Source organism: Nannospalax galili, unplaced genomic scaffold, assembly GCF_000622305.1.
Source record: "Nannospalax galili isolate Female #2095 unplaced genomic scaffold, S.galili_v1.0 scaffold531, whole genome shotgun sequence".
NCBI classification, from domain to species: Eukaryota; Metazoa; Chordata; class Mammalia; order Rodentia; family Spalacidae; genus Nannospalax; species Nannospalax galili.
The window spans coordinates 164,146-185,556 of record NW_008329325.1 but is presented as its reverse complement, the minus strand read 5'-3'; the positions used below and the strand labels follow the sequence as shown (position 1 = coordinate 185,556).

Below are 21,411 nucleotides of genomic sequence, written 5' to 3'. Positions count from 1 at the left end.
TTTGGGGCTAGAGAGATGGCTCAGTGGTTAAGAGCTGACTGCTCTTGCAGAAGACCCGGGTTCAATTCCCAGCACCCACATGGTGGCTACGAATCATCCTTAACTCCAGTTCTGGGGGAATCCGAAGCCCTCTTCTGACCTCCGTGCACTGCACGACATGGGTGCACTCACTATACATGCAGGCAGTGCACTCATACACATTAAAAAAAAATTTTTTTGAGGGGCTGGAGGTATGGCTCTTTGGGAGAGCACCAGCTAACAGATGCCAGGTTCTGGGTTCAATTTCTAGCACCACAAAATAAAAGGGGGAGGGGTTTGACATATAGGTAGGGACAGGAACAGTTCTCTAATATGAAATGCTGAAAGATTTGAAGTTCTTGGTTGTTCACAGAACTGCAAAGGATTGAGTAGGTCTCATGAGTGAGAACTTGGGCTGGGAAACACTCTAGAAACGAAAGTATTTTATGTAACCAAAGCCCCTCAAAGTGCAGCAGTCCAAGGGAGGCATCTCACCTCAGACACACATAGTGTAAGTCTTTATGAAAAGTTCAGACCACAGAAATTTAAGCCTAGGCTTAAATTTGATGCTGCCAATTATTTACTAGGCATATGACTCTGGGCATTTCCTTTTCTTTCTCTAAGCCTCAGTCTCTTGAGCAAGAGTAATATTAAGAGAATCTGTATCAGAACCCAGAACACTGAACCTAACATGTTAAGGTCTCATCATCATAACCATCATGGCTCACTGAGAATCTTGGATCTTTTCTATTCTGTTTTCTAACTCACTATGTAGACCAGGCTGTCCTTGAACTCACAGAGATCTGCCTGCCTCTGCCTCCCAAGTGCTGGGATTAAAGGCGTGTGCCACCACGCCCGGCGATCTTTTCTATTCTGTTATGTCACCAATGACTACAAGTGTGCCTAACAATGTATTTGTAGTATGTAGCATCTGACATAATACTTTACCATACATGTTTATTTAGCAGCTTTAAAATTTTTATTTATTTGTGTGTCTGTGTGAGTATATGTATACATGTACAGGTGTGTATGCGGTGCACATATGAGATGCCTGGTTTGTTATGTGGGTACTGGGATCCAACCTCTTGTCCTCATGATTGAGCAGCAAGTGCTCTTAACCAATGAGCCATCTTTCCAGCCCCTACTTAGCAGTGTTTAAAAATGGAAGCAGAATTCAATAAAATATTAGAAGACTGCCACCTTCCTTTTTTGATGTGCTGGGGACAAAACCCAAGGTCTTGAACATTCTAGGTAGGCACTCTACCACCGAGCTACAACCCCAGCCCTCATCTCCTTGTTTATAAGAAATGAGATGAAACAGCAATAGAGGGGAACCTAGGCTAGATGTCGGACGGAATTGTTCACACAGGATTGTTAAGAGAACATGTTTTCCTGTTCTGTTGTCTTAATAGATATTTAAAACATTGCATAAAACCAAACAATTCTATTTGACCTACAGTGTTCAAAAATCTGAGAAACTGGAAAAGAATGAAGGAGATTAAACACATCCAGATTGTGGTGTCTAAAGATGAACAGTTACGACAGGAAACCTCACTATGTATGGTGGAAGTTTCACTCCATCCCAGGCCCCACACACCAAGTGACAAGAACAGCCTACTTCTCCCCTTTTATCAGTATGACACCCACCATGTATGACATCCACCATATATGACACCCACCATACAGAATTATCAGAAAGAGAGGAATGGCTGTATGACACTGGCTAAATCTTTAAGTCAAAGTGCAGTTACCTCACTGGAGAATGAAATAGTACTCTATCAGTATTAGGAAGCTCTCCTGCAACCTGAATGCCTTTAAAGCTTCACACACTAGTTAAACTATAGATTTCTGGTATGAGCAATTCTTGATTTGTCCTGATGACAAGTTCCTATTCCAGAAGATAGAAGAAAAACAAAGATGTCTTTGGACCTAATCCTAAACAACAAGAAATTATAGAGGGATGGCTAGAATAAGCAGCAGTAGGATATTCTTTACAAATGATAAAACAAAGGACAAAACGAACCTAGATATTTATTTCCCTGATAGAACTTTTGGGAATGAATAATATGCCATGTTTTCCCTCAACCTTTTTAATTTCCTGGATGTACCCCAACAACACTTGCATCTCAAAGGCACTAAGCATCATTATGAGAGAAATGCCATGCGCCTGCAAAAAGAGTTCACTCCCTCTTAGGCACACCAGCTTGCACGTGTGTGTGCATATACTCTCCCCTCCCCTGGTGCTCTTGCCAAGTCCTTGTTAGACCTGATTTCAACCCTGGACGTGTTGAAGCTTTGTCTCTGGAGGCTTATAATTGAAAGGGCACACAGTGCTTGTTACCAGACCCTTGGTGCCAAATGGTGAGGAGAGAACTGATGAGACAAACTGTAATTACAGTTCCTGGGCACGCTCACCTGTTTTGCTGTTTCTGTGAGGGCAGCGGCTTCTCCCTTGCCCAGCTGCTGTACCATCTTATAAAAGAAGCTCTCTGTATTTTGCAGCAAAACGTATGGCTCATCATATTCTTTTAGTCTTCCTGAATCCAAAACCTGGTAATCAGCAGAGAGAAGGCCATTGAGACACAATGTTTTGCAGCAACATATTATAACTTAGACAATATTTCGGAAAGGGTAGGCAAGGGCAAAGACAGAGGATCTATTTGGGTGGTAGGCCTGGAGGGTGTCTAAAAGGTTTGATTACCCTGTGCTCTGAAGCAAACAAAAGCCTAACCTGACCTTTTATTATTATAATGTTATAGGAAAGGAAGAAAAATGAAAGTTCTAGACTATTATTATGGGCACTCAGCAGTCTGTGGCACTTTATACTCTACCAAGGGCACTAGTGGTAGTTAGTGTTTTTAAAACCTTTAGACTCTGAGCTTTGATACATGTAGAATGAGGAAACTTCTGGATTGAAGAAAATCAAACTCAATTTTACCTAGAAAATGGGTAATGTCAGACAAGCCAAACAATAATGACCTGATAGCAAATTGCCAAGCTAGTTTGACAGAATCCGAGCACTAGTTGGAGAAGCACTTCTAGAATTTTTTTTTTAGGGTACTGGGTTGGCTGGTAAGAGGGACTAACCTTCAGTCACAGACAAGGTTAAACTGCATCCTAAAGTCATCTCCAGCCATGCTTTGTTATCCCTGGGTGGAAAACTGGCCAAGAGAACAGCTACCTAAGCAGCTTTAGTATCATCGCTATTCACAGAAGAAATCTCTAGAAATCCAATTTTCCCTTTGGGTAAGACTAAAGAAGAAATTAAGAGACTTAGCTCTGAATTCCAGCGATCCAAGTCCACACAGTTCATGGGGATGGTGCAGGGTGAACTGCCCAGGGCCTGAGCCTCTTGTATTGCAATTTCCTTCCCTGGCTTCCTTCTCCCTCTTCCTTTAGTTGCCTGCCTTTTAGCCATTTTATTGCTCATTAATCTGTCCACTGGAAATTGAAAAGTGGAGGAAGGCGCTCTCCACTCCACATTTCTACTTATTAGTGGCTTTGGTTAATGGTTTCAGACAGAAGAGAACTGGAGACAATTGGCTCCAGTGACGTACCTAGAAAACAGTTCTGATGCTAAGTGGTACTTAGTTCTTCATTTAGGTGGTGTTTAGAATAAATCCATCTGAAGAGAGTACAGTGAAATTCTAAGCAGGACACGGGCTGTTTTTCCACATCTAGATAGTGCAGTTAATTTGGGCCCATGGTATTTAATCGGAAACATTTATTAAGTCTCATAAAGGGCATTTTCTTGTTAATCTTTTGTTTACTACTGTGAATTGCTGCTAAGGGCAGCTTTCTTAAAAGAGTTCAAGAATAATTGAATCTGTCACATCCACATAATAATTAAAATGTCCTATAATTTGGCATACCAATTTAGATGCCCCGAATGTGTAATTTTACTTAAGCATTGCATTACAGAGCACAGCCACTCCTCCTGACGTTAAAGAAGGAGGAAAAAATTGCAGTTTTAAAATACAGGTCTCTCCCATGCTAAAGACTAAGTAAGTGAGTCAAATTACTTTATAAAATGATGAACTTTCTATTTTTCAAAAGCAATAAGCAAACTTAAAAAAAATCACACAAGAGTGGAGGAGGCTGAGTTCTCTGACTGTAAAAACTGCCTGTAATTTGTAACAGGCAAAAACCTGAGATGTTTTTGTCCCTGTCCAACTTCCTACTAAATTTATTCAAATTTGAGACAGTGGCAAGTCTTTCCCCTTCCCTCAGTGTCTGAAACACATGAATACCACTCAGACCAGTAGTTCTCAAAGTGGACCATAATCTATGAAGGCACAGACAAAAACCACAATGCTCTAAAAAGGCAAGAGGATTTATAACAGAAGTGATACAAAGAACATTTTGACAAAAAATATTCTGTGCCTAAGAAATTACTGTCAACGTAATGACTGTGCACTTTCATTGGAGGTATGTGACAGAACTGTGAAGATTTGTTGTAAAGGTTGACAATTTATCTGAACGTGAATATTTTATTTACTCATTTATTCATTCATGTATTTATAGTCAGGCGACAGAGATTGAACCCAGGGCCTTGCACATCCTTTAATACTGATAGCTACAGACCTCTATCCCTAGTCCTGGAATGTGAGTTTTCACTTTTGCATGTTTACAGTTTGAAAAATGTAAACTAAAACAGACTTCTTTAATAGTGTTTTGGTATATATTAAAACAAAATACAGGTCTAGGGGGTAGTTTAGTCCTGTGTTCAATCTCTAGTCTCTCTCTCTCTCTCTCTCTCTCTCTCTCTCTCTCTCTCTCTCACACACACACACACACACACACACACACACACACACATAATATAGAATCTTAAAAGGGAACTAGGATATTGTAGCCTCAAATGGGTGAAGAAAGTAGAATTGAGAGATGGCATGCCCTGATATGTAAGCACCATACAGCAAAGAATGCAGTCACCGTGAGCTCAATGACAAAACAGCAGTCTCTGTACTACATGTTTGGGTCTCTTATAGTTCAAGCTAGACTCAAACCCTCTGTGTAACAGAGGATAATCTTGGACTCCTAGACCTTAGCAACTTCTGCCTTCATGAACTCAAGTGCTAGGAGTACAGCTGTGAACCACTACGCCTGGTTTATGTTGTGTTGAGGATCAAACTCAGGTAGGCAGGCTATCAACTGAGCTACATTTCCAGTTCCAGACTTTGTACTTGAAAAGCAAAATAAAAATGGCTATGGGCTATTTACTGCTTCTAAAGTCATTACTCTTAACTCCCCAAACAGAATGGACAAGTAAGTTAATGTCTTCCTTCTTCCCACCCACCCACCCATTCAATAAGAGCACTGCTTTAATGGAGATTCAGAGGTGAACAAGATGGTTAGTTATGCTGCACACAACCAGGGATGAAGACTGAAATGTAGGGAAGTTAAACAATTTGGCCCCACCTGCATCTATAGACAGGCAGAGCTGGGACTCACACCCATGAGAGTTTCCAGAATAGGACAGCTAGCATACTTATTATCAAATGTAAAATAATAGCAAAGGGAATTTAAAACATTTCATGTTCTAAGATATCTTTTCATTTGGATAATATAACTTTGTCTGATTTGAGAAAATATGCCTGAAAGCAGAAAGGTATCCTCTGTCTACCTTTATTTTAGAAAATATTTTATTTTTATTTTGCATGTATGAATGTATTGCCTGCATGTGTATAAGTGCATCTGTGTCGTGCAATGCCCAAGGAGGTCAGAAGAGGGTGTTGGGTCCCCTGGAATTGGAGTTACAAACAGTTGTTACCTGCCATGTTGGTGCTGGTACTCAAACCTGGGTGCTCTGCAAGAGCAGCCAGTGCTCTTAACCACTGAGCCAAGAAGTGTCCAGCCTCCCTCTGTCCACCTTCTACTACAATTTCATTATATTCAGGATTCAGATTTCTTACTGTATGCCTGACATACAGTCCCAAATGAAGAAAATTAACTTTTATTTAAACATTTAGGACTAATAAAGAATAAGCATCACATTAAAACATACTGGAAGGAAATTTAAGTGACCTTTAATTTGTGAAATTATTCAACACGTTTTTGGAACATTTACTGCATCCACATCATTAAGCCAAATACTGTGGAAAAGGCAAAGATGGATCTCGACCCTGCCTTTACTGTTCTTAAAGATAGGGAAAATACTCAAGTATCTGTCACACAGGAGAAAAAGCAAGATAAGCATACAGGGCTTGGCAACACAAGAGGTCAGAGGTTCTGAGGGAGAGCCTTGGAGGACAGAGTGGCAAAGTGGACTGGACCAATAGGCAGATTTGGACATGCAGAAATGAGGGTGGGAGTACAGTAGCCCCTCAAGACACAAACACCATGAGATCTGCCTTGAGGTACACCTGTTGCCTCCTCCAAGGCAGGTGTATATGATTTCTCCTGTTCACTGTTGTATAGCCAAAGCCTGGCACTGTCTGTGCCAAGTACCAGGCACCCAGTGCACACAGACTGAAAATAAAAGTTAAAGGAGATGAGTCTCAGCATGACCAGGTATTGTCTAGTGGTATAGGATATGAGAAGACAAGGAAGGAATGTCAAGCTTGACCAGATAAAGCAAGAAAAAGGGAAGATAGGATTAGAGAGAAGGATTCAGAGGACCACATACTTCAAGTTGACAGCTATGGGCAAGACAGAGGAAGAAGGAGGAGTCAGACCAAGAACTCTGTTGAATAGTGAAAAAGAAGAAGAAAAGAGGGTTAGGAAGATGCTGTAAGAGTCAAAATGGGATGTACCTCGTGGGGGTGGGGGTGGGGGTGGGATCAAGGATAGAATTTTACATACTCAGTCATTATATTTATAATATGATCAAATAGTTAGATCTTTTAGAACAAACAAAGCCAGTCTAAACGTTCTTTCTGCATAGAAACGTAGTGAATTTTCTACTTTTAATCTTAATATGTTTTATAAGAAGTCTCCTGAAATGTCCTGTTGGGTTTCCACCCTTCCTGGACCCAAGTAAACTGTAAACCAAACCACATATTAATGCTTATGTGAGAGCCATGCCTCAGCTCCAGATCTCTCCAGGAATGTCAACCTCAAATTGCTTGCCACTCTCTAGCAGGTTAAGGAAAAATACATTATACTGGATGAGCCAGTCAGTTATATAAGCTCAGTGAAGATGTAGTATCAGGCCAACATATCTACAGAGTCCAGGCAGCTGTCCCAGATGTAAAAATCAGATGGACCCATTGCACAATAATTTAATCTGCTTTATCCACAGGGCATAACCACTCCTCCTGACATTAGTGGGGAAAATTGCAATTGTAAAATATTGGTCTCTCCCATGCTAAAGACTAAGAAAGTACATGAATCAAATTACTTTTCAAATGATATTTTTATTTTGCGAAAGCAATAAGCAAATTTACACCCCCACACACACACGTGTGTGTGCGTGTGTGTGTGCGTGTGTGCGTGCATACAACTTACTTCAGAGGATAGCAGGGTGTCCTCAGGGAGAGGCAGGACAGTGTGAAGGTAAATGTCTATCATAGGAAATGAAAGACCAACAAAGCTTCCACTGTGGTAATAAGCAATAAAGAGATCCCACTCAGTAACAAAGGGTTGGGAGTGGAGGATGGAGTTGGACCAGGTCTGATTTGGGCTGCCAGGTGACAAAGGCACAATGGGTAAATATCCAACCTTACTGATGAAATGGGGTTCCTTGGACTTCTCTTTGACTAGACACTGTGGCATGTGGCAAGTATCACTCTTAATCCTTCCCTATTATTTAAAAACAATTATGATTCTTCTCACCTGGGAAGGTCTTGGTGGCTTAACTGCCACATCCCCAAAGTCACATGTACTGCCTATTTTATTTTACTTTGTTTTACTTTTAATTTTATTTTATAAACATGGGCCCATTATGTAGCCCAGGCTGGTTTTGAACTCACAACTCTCTAGTCCCTGCCTCCTGAGTTCTGGGATTACAGGCACGCACCACCAATGCATGGCTCACCTCCCACTCCTACACTTCTTCTTCCGGAATGCACTATTAACATTAGTTATTTTCACCCTGAATGTTTGATTCTCTCAGCATATTTCTGAAGGAACAGTTTACCTTCCTTTGGAAATATCCTAATTGTGGCCCAGAAGGCTTATCAAACAAAAGTTCCACAAAGGTGAATAACAGGATTTGAATCTGAGTTGAGTTAGTTTCGAGTTGTTGTGCTTTTCCAGCTGGGTATGTTGTTGTAGTTACTAGTTTGTTTTTTTCTGGGAAAAGAACCATGAAGAGATCTGAATTCAGAAAGAAAGGTAAAGATTATAAAGCCACAATGTAGCCTGCGAACAGAGGAGCCACAATCTGAGTTTCTCAGTCTTGCTTGTGGTCTCTGGAATTTATTCCCCAAGAATTCCCTGACTGCTGACAGAGAGCACTGACTGCAGGCAACAGCTAAGGCTAGAGACTCTAAGGAAGCATCTTTTGCTCTGGCTACTGGGAAGACCCACAGACCCACAGGGCTGTGAGGACGGAGGAGGCGGGGATTGGAAGGAAACACGTGAGCCTGAAGAGAAAGCAGCTCTCAAGTACCCAGGTAATCCTAAAAATGACAGGGAAGAAGCCATGTTTAATGTGGAGATAGTGCTGACTATCAGGAGAAAGGCTTCCTAATTTGTCTGTCTTGCTCCACTGTTTTGTGTCAACTGAGCAAATGAGGGAGATTAAATTAGCTGTCATAACGATTATACCATGTTTAATAAAGTTAAAATTGAGAGAACATCTTTATAAAATAGAATTCTAAGCCTAACACATTAACGGCGCTTAATGAACCAAAACTGGGCAAAATCCCTTTGGAGAGCCAACACATAAGCAAAGCCATTAATTAGGTCACAGTTGTTTCCCAACAAGCCTTTTGTTTGATTTACTTACAGTAAACAAAACCACATCCATCCGTCTTTGTGAGGAAGTATTCACCAGTGCAACAAAAATGTAATTATTACACCTTAAGCACTTGCAATTACAAGACTTTGATGACTCTGTTGGTTATGCCCTTCATTAGCATCTGTCACTTCCCTAGCCACTCCCCGAGCCTGGCCCCTGCCCTCACCGCATTAGGCTTTGCAGCTGATTGACTTGTCTCAGTCTTTGATGCTTTAGAATAACAGAAAAGAAAACCCCTTCTTTCTAGAAAAGGAGCAGGTATTTCTAAAGCAAGTAGAGAAATTGCTACAGCATCAAAGGTTAAAAAAAGAACACTCGTGGTTTCCTGCTATGTCTGGATCCTGAAGGTCCCTAAAGATCCATGTCCCATTAAAGGATGGTGCTAATGGGAGGTGGTGGAATATTAGTGACAGGTTTTTTTTAGGTCACTGGGTATGTGCTCTTGAAGGGGACTGTAGGATCTTAGGCCCATCCTTGTTCTTTTGCATCCTGGCCACAGGCAAGCAGATTCTGCTTTGCTGCACATTCCAACCCTGATGTGTTGTCTTCAACAGGCCAAATGATCATAGACTGAAACTTCCCAAACAGTAGCCAAAATCTTTTGCTTAAGAAGCTGTTTATCTAAGATATTTTGTTATAGTGACAGAAAGCAGGCAGACACATTGGTGTTCTCATGAACTTTCATGAAAGCCAGCAGATGATCGGAAGCTCTAGAATACAGCAGGTTTCAGGGGCTGGAAATGTGGCTCAGCAGTTAAGACCACTGGCTGCTCTTGCAGAGGACCTGGGTTTGGTTCCCAGCACCCATATGGCAGCTAACAACCATTAGTAAATCAAGTTCCAGGGGATCTGCCACCCTCTTCTGACCATGAATGATCATTGCAGGATACAGGTGCACTTACATACATTCAAGGAATACACTCATACACATAAAACACACAAAAATAAATAAAAACAACAGAAAGTTTCAACCTGGATGGACAGATCAAAGGTCAAGTACCCATCTCTAAAGGTACAGCTAAGGAAGGATTAGTTTTTGACACAGGGATTCCAAGAAGCTGAAACAACCCTGATACAGACAAAACGACACTGCTCTACCCCTCTGGGAGAATGAAACAGCACCGTCAATGACTGCTTAGGTTTGGAACATTTTCACTGGTAATTCACCTTAAAGAAAAACAGTAATGCACATAAACTTTAGCACAAAACTATGCAAAGGAATGTATCAGGTATGTTATCCACCAGCACTGAATGTATAGTTAAATACTTGAGTTATTGTTGGAAATAAGAGAAAAAATTAACAGTATTAACTTATTGGGAGTTCCTATCAGCTTCTATAAGGAGAGGTAAATTGGCAGCTCCCAGGGGAAGACTCACCAGTATCTTGTCGCTGTCAATGATGGTGTTCAGCCTGTGAGCGATGGTCAGTACCGTGCACTGGGCAAACTTCTCCCGAATTTTCTGTTGTATTAATTCATCAGTTCTAGAACCACAGAGGTTACATTTAATTTAGTAAATATGAGGATACAGGGAAAGAAGACTTTAAAGAGGTCATATATAACACTTAATAATGTTTTTTTTTTTTTTGGTCTTTTTGAGACAGGGTCTCCCTGTAGCCCTAGCTGGCCTGGATTTGCTATGGAGACTAGGCTGGCTTTGAATTCACAGAGATCTGCCTGCCTCTGCCTCTCGAGTGCTGGGATTAAAAGCATGTGCTACCATGCCCAGCCTAACACTTAATGTTAAAATGTTTTTTTTTTTTGAAAAGTAGCTCACTAGCCTGGAACTCTTTATGTAGCTCAGGCTAGACTGAACCCCAATCCTTTTACCTATGGCTTCCGAGTGTCAGGGATACAGGCATACACTACCACAACTGGCTAAATACCAGCATTTTAAGATATGCTCTTCCTCTTAAAAAAAAAAACTGAAGTCTGAAAAATCAATTTAAAAGCAATGTGAATGATTTTTTCCTCCAAATTGAAACAGAAGTAGAACTTAGGAATCTACTTCACCCAGGAGGCCTAAAACACAAGTTTAGTTTTCCTTATCTGAAATGAGTGGGACCTGGTGGGTTTTGGATTCTGAACTCTGGCATATCTGTGTACAGATGAGATACACACAGACTAAAGGTAATTTTATATAATATTTAAGTAACTCTGTGCATGAAACAGTATATTACACATCAGGGGCCTGGTGCACTTAGCTATTCCTTGGTATTAAGTCCTTCCTGTTGACTGCATTTAGAACTCTAACTCAACATCATATCCACCTCATCTCTGTACCTTGGATCCACATTTGCTGTTGCTTCATCAATGATCAATATCCGATTTTTCTTGAGAATCGCCCTGGCAAGGCACACTAACTGTCTCTGTCCAACACTGAAATTGGATCCAGATTCTGCTAATTCAGTATCCATTTTACCAGGAAGATCTTCGATGGCATCTTTAAGTTGTACCTACAGATGCAGATAGAAGAATCATATTTTCCTAAATAAACCGTTAGACAAATTTCTTAGATATTAGAACTCAAATTCGTTTTTCTGTAAACCTTTTGACAGAAAAGTCTGAATTAAGAAAACAAACTTAATGGGACTGGGTTCTTTCCATTGATAAAAAGTGTCTGTTGGTGCTGGGTCATGAGTTAACATTGCTGGTATAAATTCCATTAAAAAATATACAGGTCAGGAAAATGGAAAGGAACCATGGAGGTAAAGGGGAAGAAGGACCTGGGAGAGGGGGACAGTAGAAGACAGGTGTTATCAATGGGGAAATGGAGAAAATGGGGGTATTTGTGGGAAAAGAGGAAGGAAGGTTATACAAGGAACCATGAGGGTAAAGGGGAAGAAGGAGCCTCAGACAGGGGGAAAGTAAGAGAAAGGTATCATCAAGGGCAAAATGGGGAAAGTGGGCGTACTTTAACTGGTGATGGAGGAGGGATGGTTATACGGGGGAGAGAGAGGAGAGATAAATAATGCTTAGGTGGTATGAAAAACCAGAGGGAAATGTATTAGTTCAAAAGTGTACTGAAAAATACATATACAGGGCTGGAGAGATGGCTCAGTGGTTAAGAGCACTAACTGGTTTTGCAGAGGACCCGGGTTTGATTCCCAGCACCCACATGGTAGCTAACAACTGTCTGTAACTCCAGTTCCAGGGAATCTGATGCCTTCTTTTGACCTCCATGGGCACTGCACACCATGGGTACACTTACACACATGCAGACAATACAATCATACACATAAAAATAAAATATTAAAAAAGAAAAATGCATACAGAATGTGTGTGTGAATATATATATATTTGTGTGTGTGTGTGTGTGTGTGTGTGTGTGTGTGTCTGTGTGCATGTGTATAGCTGAATGTTGTATAACAAGAAACACAGTGCCAGACAGGAGAAACCTCCCTTTGAATTGCTGGTCAGGGTATTCCAACAGACTCCCCAAGTAACACAGGCTACTGTCACAGCCTTTGATTACCTCCCAGAACCTGAAGGTAAGAACCTATTGCTAAAGACAGGAGATACTTTGGACACAAGACTTGAGAGCACTGGAGCAAGAATTGACCTGGAAGCCTCCACCCTGAAGACTAACTCTCATAGTATCAGAGGACACTGTGCAAGCTGCTAAGGGACCACTCAGTGGTCCAACCCAGCAGTAAAAACCTAATAACCACAGCAATGACCAGTGCAGCAAACTATCATTATTGGTGCAGCAGTGGCAGTTCTTATCTTGGGAGTAATCAACAGCTATCTAATTGGACTTAGAGACCACTCAAGGGGAAGGAACTCATGTGTGGTACTGTAAACATAGCCAAATACACAAGGCTGGAGGTCACAGATCCTAGGAAAAAACCTACATCTGTCACATCCCAAGACAAACATAATTTCTTACTGCAGGTGAAATATGGATCCTTATTATTATAGACAAGTGTACCTCTCACCACTCATCAAAGAAGATTCTTTTTGCAACAGAGACTATTACAGATTTCATAACTAGTCAAACACAGAGAATAAGTATCTGTGATATGCCCAGCCCTAAGTGACACATTTACAATGTAATCTCTATATGTAAGCCTCTGGGAACATAGTGGAATGGGGGGCAGAAAGAACATTAATGCATCTCCCAACTCTGATCAGTGAAGAGTCCTCATGCAACAGACAGTGACTAACCCAGAAAGCCACAAAAGGCAAAAATGTAAAGAATAAGAGACTGCAGAGCACATGTCCCTGGACAGGACTTCTATATTAAAACTCTGCCACCCAGAGCTCAGGGACCATTGGGGAACCTGCTCACATGAACTTCCTGCAATGGTGACAGCATGTACAACACCCATGCAAACTTAAACCAACAAAAACCCAGCACAGAACTGGGGAAATGGGTAAGAAGCCCCAACCTTAGCTAAGGAACCATTGGTAGCTGATCACTGCTGGGTGAGGAAGAGTTGATCTTCTTTAAGGGAATGACGCTAAACAGGTTGACAAAGGTCCAGTGGATGAACTCACAATGTGGGACATCTTGGAACACAAACTTGACTTGATAGGTTTTAACATATATGACAGAATGCATGAAATCTGGCGAGGGGGGCATAGGGGGATACAGATAGAGGAGAGCCTAAATATGATCAAGATGTATTGTATGAAATATACAAACATTCAACAAAAATGTTTTAAAATACAGTATGGCAAACAAAACTCTTTCTTTTTAAGTTATGTGTTTGAGTGTTTTGCCTACATGTATGTAAGTATCCATGTGGTTAAATGCCTTTGGAGGCCAGAAGAGGGTGTCAGATTCCCTGGAATTTGAGTTAGAGATGGTTGTTGGCTGCCATGTAGTACTGGGAACTGAACCCAGTTTCTCTGCAAGAGCAGTAAGTGCTTTTAACTGCTGAGCCAGCTCTCTAATTTTATAGCCCTTATTTTTTTAAAGATTTTTATTTTTTAATTAAGTGTATATATGTATGGGTATGCACACATGGGTGCAGGTGCTCCTGGAGGCCAGAAGAGGGTGTTGGATCCTCTGGAGCTGGAGTCACAAGCAGTTATGAGTCACATGTGGGTGCTGGGAACAACATAGGTCCTTTGCAAGACAAATACCTGCTCTTAACTACTGAGCAATCTTTCTGGCTCCTTCAAATGTTCCGTCTTATGGTCAGTTAAAAGGTAACTACAGGAATTTACCAAGACAAAAAGCAGAACAGAACAGTGGTTGTGTAGCTGTAGAGGGGTAACCATAATGAGGAGACAGAACACTGGAAAACTTGGATCACTGTAATGATCACATAACTCTACAAATTAATCAAAACCTCAGAACCCCACTTATATAGGGACCATTTCCTGTTACATAAATTATATCTCAATGAAGTTGGTGCAGACACCATCTCAGAGCCCCCAGTCACCCTAACTCCCTTTCTGCCACATGACATCCACCAAGAACCTCTCCCCAGACAAAATGTCTCTCCGTAATGAAGTTTTTCCCACATGTAAAACGTCCCAAAAGACATTTGTCATAGGAGTTCTTACACTAAATTAAACAAGCATAATCACAGGAAGCATGGTTGCCTGAAGAAATAATCCTACATGTAATTCACTATATCTTGTAAGGTTTTAACTAAACAGTCTAAGAAGTTCAAACAATGGGAAATTGCACCTTGAATGTCAGGAATTCTGCACCCTGTTCCTTGAAAGGCTTTAAGTGCATCTATTTCCACCTCAGAGATGTTCTACAGTGAATGAAACCTCATGGGAAACACAACACAGTATCTTCTTGCTTTCATCTATGGGATATAAATTGCTCTTTGAAAAACTGGGAGTTATAACATGTTGCCATACCATATCACTAGAAGGTAGTTTGATCCAATGAATATTTGTTCTCGAGAAATTTTACGGAACAAGAGTCAAACTTAGGCTATTATTTAGCGATATAGAACAGAGTCAGTACACTTCATTAAGAGACCAGCAGACTGGGCCTGAGAGATGGCTTTGCAGTGGAGCATGCACTGCTCTTGCAGAGGACCAAGGGGCTCGATTTCCAGCACCTGTCAGGTGGTTCACAACTGCCTGTAGCTCTACTTTTGGACTTGATGACCAGTGACCAGGGACACATAATTACAATGCCCTTTTATTTTTGCTTGCTTTTTTTTTTTTTTTTTTTTTTTTTTTTTTTGTGAGGCAAGGTCTCATATAGCCCAGGCTGGCCTCAAATTTGCTACCTCTATCCCCTGATTGGTACGATTATATGTATGTACCACCACCCTCAGTAGGATCCAGGACTTCATTCAACATAAAAGCATAACCCAAGACCCATTTACAGTGAAGACAGTAAAGTACAAATAGATCATGTGAAAGAGGAGGCAGAAGTGGCAAAAAATTACCAACTGGGGAATCTAGATGAAGGTATGTGCATCCATCACACTGTTCGCCAACTGCGTGTGTACAAGTATCTATGTCCATGACTGCATGTGGGGGGCTGTACATGTACACATGTGTGGAGGCCAGAGTTACAGTTATCAATTTTCAGCGGCCATTCACTTAAAAATAAAACAAAACAAAACAAAACAACCCCCCCCCCCCGCCCCTAAACGGGGTCTCTCATTGCGTGCACTGATTAGGCTAGGCTGTCTAGGCCGTCTGGTTAACAAGTTCCACCTGTCTCCACCTCCTCAGCACTGGGATTATGTGTGCTACTACATCAGGCCTATTCTACTTATTATAGGTTCTCAAGCTTGTAAAACAAGCACTTTTCCAAGCTATCTCCCCAGACCCAATTTTAAATTTGTAACATAAACAAATTGGATCTTTGAAGCCTGGGCTGAGTCCTGCCTGGCTCTTCTAATGGAAGTTCCTGAACTTTCTCTGTCTTAGCTTTCTCACCTCAAATGAGACATAATGCTATTATAATCAAGATGCCTATCTTCAAACACAGTTTGCAGGAATATAAAATGAGTCAGTACATGTAAGTACTTAGCACAATGCTTGCTGCAAAGAGATCAATAGATTCTGCCCATTACTAATAATGCTGTCACCCAGCGCTCTTCACATTCTGCTTTATTTTTGTTGCATTCGTCAGTCTTAATTTTGAATGCATAAGCATTTGCTTATTTCCCAACTTCACAAGAATTTCAGCTCCAAGTGGGAGTGCTTTGTCTGTCCTGATGCCTACTATCATAGCCTAAGAATCTACAATGACTACACAAGCTCTCAATAAATACGTTTCAATGTATGAAGGAAACCACAAGGATGTCTCATTTTATCTGTTTCTACAAATTAGAAAATAAGTTCATATGGATATACTTTATACAGAATACCCCGTTAAATGTTATCATAAAAATATACTGCTTATAAACATTAACTGGCCCCAGGATATCATAATAGAGACCCTTAAAAATGTGGAATGCAGTTAAAAATTATAATTTCAGGAAAATTCATCTAATAATACTATTTCAAACTATATATCTCAGGATAGAGTGCTTCAGACTATTTTTAACCCTGGAAATATAGTAAAATACAATAAAACTGAAAGTATTTCTAAAATGCCCCGAAGTTATCACTACAAACATCTGCCCCACTACACGTACAACAAGGAAAAGGGGCCAGTGACCCTCACAGATCAGCAGGGTTGTCAGATACTGTGTCCCCTTTCTGTGAAACTTACCGACTTTACAAAAAGAAAGGCTGATACAAGCTGGGAAGAGGAGAGAGGGAAATGCCATCATAGATGGAGCCGAACCTTTACTAATAAAGCCCACGGTAGGTGGGGGAAAGGGAGAGCTTATTTGAGAAATTCATGGCCTGGGAGAGATGGGCTCTGAGATGGGGAAGAAGCGCTGTGTGATGTACTTTCAGGTATGCCAAAATGAGATACATTACATCCCACTAGAGATCCCATCAGTATGAATACAGCTGGACTACTTCTCCATCATTCTCACATGGCACACTCTATTCCTAATGGTATATCCCAGTATTAAAGTTGTTTATAACAGAAGTAACATGCTGCTGATTCACTTTCAGAGTTTTTACTGCCATGATCTTTTGACAGTTTTTAGATACATGACTTCCACCTTCAGCTACCACTTCTGCTCTACTTACAGAGTTGCCATTGCCTATTAGGCACCTGAATAGGTACTAATCCTGGTAATATTTTTTAAAAACTTTATTGTTATTTTTTTATGTATGTGAGTGTATTGCCTGCATGGATGTAAGTGCACATGTGTCGTGCAATGCCACGGAGGTCAGAAGAGGGCTTCGGATTCTTCTGGAACTGGAGTAAAGGACAGTTTGTAGCTGCCATGTGGTGCTGGGAATCGAACCCGGGTCCTCTGCAAGAGCAGTCAGTGCTCATAACCGTTGAGCCTCCCTAGTAATATTTCTTATGTTCATAGCTCACTGGGGATGAGGAGAGGAGGATCCTGGGCTTGCTGGTCAGTCATTCTAGCCTAATCAATGAGCTCCAGATTTAGTGAGAGGCCAACTCGAAAAAAAGGTGGAGAGTGATTGAGAAAGACACCCTGATATCAACCTCTGGTCTCCATACACACTCAGATGCATACATGCACACTTGTACCCCCTATAAACATGTACAGATCAATACACTTATACACATACACAACAACTAGAATATTATAAATACAATGTTGAGGGGCTGGAGAGATGGCTCAGCGGTTAAGAACACTGACTGTTCTTGCAGAAGACCCAGGTTTGAATCCCAGCACCCATATGGCACCTAACAACTGTCTGTAACTCCAGTCCCAGGGGATCTGACTGCCTCTTCTGACCTCCACGGGCATTGCATGACACGGTGCACTTACCTACATGCAGGCAATACATGCATACACATAAAATAAAAACAATAAATAAAATTTAAAAAATATATAAATACAATGTTGATACTAATTTTTAGAAAACCTACCAACTCTTTCACTTAAAAATATTATAATGTCATAAAGCATTTCTAGTGAAAATGATGATAGAGGGGCATCTCACTTTTGAGCAATCCTTCTGAAGCACTGAGCTGGGCTGCAGAGGCAGTGCACAGGAACTACTTGCTACACCTGAACACAGGCCTTCCAGTGGACTTGTTTTAGTTACAGGAGCTCCAGATGTAGTTCAAATACCTGTAAATCTCAGTATTATCTAACACTTCCACCACCTCATTTTTTGAATTCTGAGAAGCTCCTAGGTTTTCATTTTGGCTACAGCAGTTGAAATAAGTGTAAGACAGCCAAGTTCACAGACAGCTTTTGATTGGAATGATTTCCAACTCATATTTCCTCACTGTTCATGGAACAATGTATTTCTAAAGTGATTTTACTATCTGACAATCTCTGAAGAGAAATTTAAGCTCTGAAGCAAGTAGAAAAATGATTTACTAGTAATTCCTGTTCTTTCAGGGTGTGGCCATAATTTTGCTGTTAATTTGTCTTGTGAGTTCAAGAGCAGAAGTCTGCCTTCTATCTTTCCCTATGATCTTTGATGGGTAACTGTCTTCTCCCCACATCTACTCTCCTAAAAGTTCTCTACAGAAAATCTCACAAACGTCAATGGAATTAGAGGTGAACTGTTTTTCAAGTACAAGATGGTGAAGTAACTGTCCCAAGTTAGGAAAATAAAATCCCTCAAGGTGGCTGGAAAGCAGGGTGGATGTGTAAAGACTCAGCACTGACATGCCTTCAGAAACAAGAATTACTGGCAGGAAGTTGTCAGGACTCCAAACTGGTGTGCTCACAGTCAGAACCCATCTTTAGATTAATGATTCCAGAGCCAACCTGACAGGGAGACCATGACAAATGTGCTAATTCAAAACAAGAAGAACAATAGTTGATAGTGGGATATTGATCCCTGAGGTTTGTGGTTTTTTGTTTTTAAGAAATAAATCATGTTTCTTTGAAATGAAAGATCATCCACTCACTACATATTTATTAAATGTTTATTTTTTTAAAGTAAAAGACTAGGTAGGTCTACGTGTTAGGTCCTATGAGGGATTAAAGTCTAAGACACAGTTTCTGTTATTAAGCAGCTTACAATTAATTTACAGAACTAGAGTGAACTTGCAATAATTAGTGCTAAAACATATAAAGCAAAAGCACCTTAATCATCAAAATTCTTTGCCTGCAAGGGTAAGAAAACTCAAATAAGTGGTTCACAGGGATCCAGTGCACAAATAGCAGGAAAATCCTCTAGAATTAAAGGTTTAAGTACACAGTGTTAGCAACGACTCCAGGGTCTATTACCTGAATTCACTCTGTGACAGGTATGTATGCTAAGAGGTAATCATTGTTATAGTCTAACTGTATAATTTATAAACATTTTTTTGTAAGACCTCAAAGCATTTTGTAAGTACAATCTCATTTATCCTTCAGTTAATAATGAAAAGCTATTACTTAGATATTCCGTGAGATGCTAGATGTTCCCTAAGAACAGAACAGTAAGATAAGCAGTTGTTGTAGAGCGCTATCTTCCAAGCAAAGAGCTGCCATCTTCATCAGATCATCTGTGCCTGCTTGCACAATCATGAGTCAATTGTGATTGGGCCTAGGGACTACTGACATTCCCGCATAGGAGGAGTGGATGGGGAGGGTCACTGACGTGAGTTTCCAGCCACTCCTCCCAGCCACTTGCACGACATTCAGCACTAAACGGACATTTGTACGACATTCTACACTAACCAGACATGGTCTTGGGGGCCTTAGTAAGGGGCTAGAATGCACAGGATGGGAAAGGTTGATGGAAGCCGGTATCTATCTACAGAGCCGTGAGGGAGCCATCATCCATGCTGGGTGCAGACCTTCCAGCACGGCTTCTGTAGGGTCACCCACATTCCTGCCTATAAGCCCTCACTCATGCCCTATGCGTTAGCTTAATAAACCCATTGGTTCTCCAGGGTCAACTGTGGTTTGTCACTGGAACCTTATGAGGAGTGGGAAGGCTATTGTTATGCTTTCCTTTCCTTCCTAAGGGAGCAATTCTCACAACAGGGATGTAGGACATTTAGAAGCTAGGAGAATTTGAGCTCTGCTAAGGGCAAGTAAGATAGTGTTATCTGGCTGAGTTCAGTTACAGGAAGAAAGTTAAAAACATGAGTTATATTATTTTAGATCATCATCATCATCTTCATCAAATATATATATTTTAAGTGTGTCTGCATCATCAATGTTTTCCAGAGTGGAGAACAAAGCTAATTAAACCAATAAGCTCCCCCAACCTCAGTTCTCTGAGATGACATAAAGGTGCACACATACACTGACGCTGACACATTAAAGAAAATTCCATTTGACAAGGTACCTCTTCTAAGGCATTCCAGAGTTCCTCATCCGTGTGCTCATTAAAGGGATCCAGGTTTTTCCTCATTGTTCCAGTGAACAGAACAGGTTCCTAAGGGCCCAAAAGAGCAAACGTCATTACTGTGACTTTTTTTACCTTTTTCGCTTTCAGAATAGAACTAAAATGAAAACACACCAAAATCACTATCATCATTCTTTTTTTAAAATTTTATTTATTCTTTTTATTTTATGTGTATGCATGTATTGCCTGCATGTAGGTAAGTGCACCAGTGTCATGCGATGCCCACGGAGGTCAGAAGAGGCTGTCGGATCCCCAGGGATGGGAGTTATAGACAGTTGTTAGCTGCCATGTGGGTGCTGGGATTCGAACCCAGGTCTTTTGCAAGAACAACCCGTATTCTTAACCACTGAGCCATCTCTCCAGCCCCTCATCATTAATTCTAAGGTTGTCTTGACTTGTTTACAAAATGACATCGCCATTAATTTCTCATCATATAAAATGTGCTCCAAAACATTTTCCAGCACTGAACACTAATGAACGAAATGGTGGCAGTGTGTCATCTTAAAAAGAAAATGCAGAAAAAGTGAATCTGGTTGCTAAAAACATTTCCCCGGTAATATTTGCTGGAACAGGAAATGCAAGGATTTAATTTGAATAACTTTACATCAACAGAACTGTAGAAGTTGTCAATCCTTATAGGAAAACATCAACAAATAGCAATAGTTGAAGTTTGTGCTTTAAGTGACTATGGTTAAATATTTCTCCACTAGTAAAATATTCTTCTGGGATTGGAAATCTCTCTGCATGCCCAAATAGGAGATTCTATTCTTTGGTCAATGAGGATGTCAACTAATGGGACCACTCTATTCATAAAGAGATGGTCTCTGATGCTGCACCAGTCAATCACCAAATTATCTTGTCTGTTCCACAGGATTGCCTGTCTTGCTGAACCTCATTATTAACTACAAGGGCAAGGTAACCAGAAACCCATTGTGAAGCAAGTCATCTTCCCATTCATCTGCTTCAGGAGGAGCCTACAATTAAACTGCTTTTGAAACAGACCTCCTTCAAGACAGCATCTTAGATGTGAGCTTAGGGAGGCTGTGCAGATTTTCTTCTAGAAGGTTCTAACAAATAGGCCATAGGACATGAGCAGCAGGCCATGGCTCTTCCATGGGTCCTGGAGAACTGCTCCAGAAATTCCACCTAGCTTTG

The 21,411-nt window shown here is 40.8% G+C and overlaps 1 protein-coding gene across 1 annotated transcript in view; it reads right to left on the bottom strand.

The window, feature by feature from the left end:
- LOC103736833 (multidrug resistance-associated protein 4) overlaps positions 1 to 21,411 on the bottom strand; it is a gene marked incomplete at its 5' end in the record, with an annotated part of 179,677 nt that overhangs the window by 8,729 nt on the left and 149,537 nt on the right. The window contains 4 exon segments of the mRNA XM_008836399.3: positions 2,434 to 2,568; positions 10,301 to 10,406; positions 11,206 to 11,378; positions 20,197 to 20,286. Coding sequence (XP_008834621.2) covers positions 2,434 to 2,568; positions 10,301 to 10,406; positions 11,206 to 11,378; positions 20,197 to 20,286 — 504 coding nt within the window.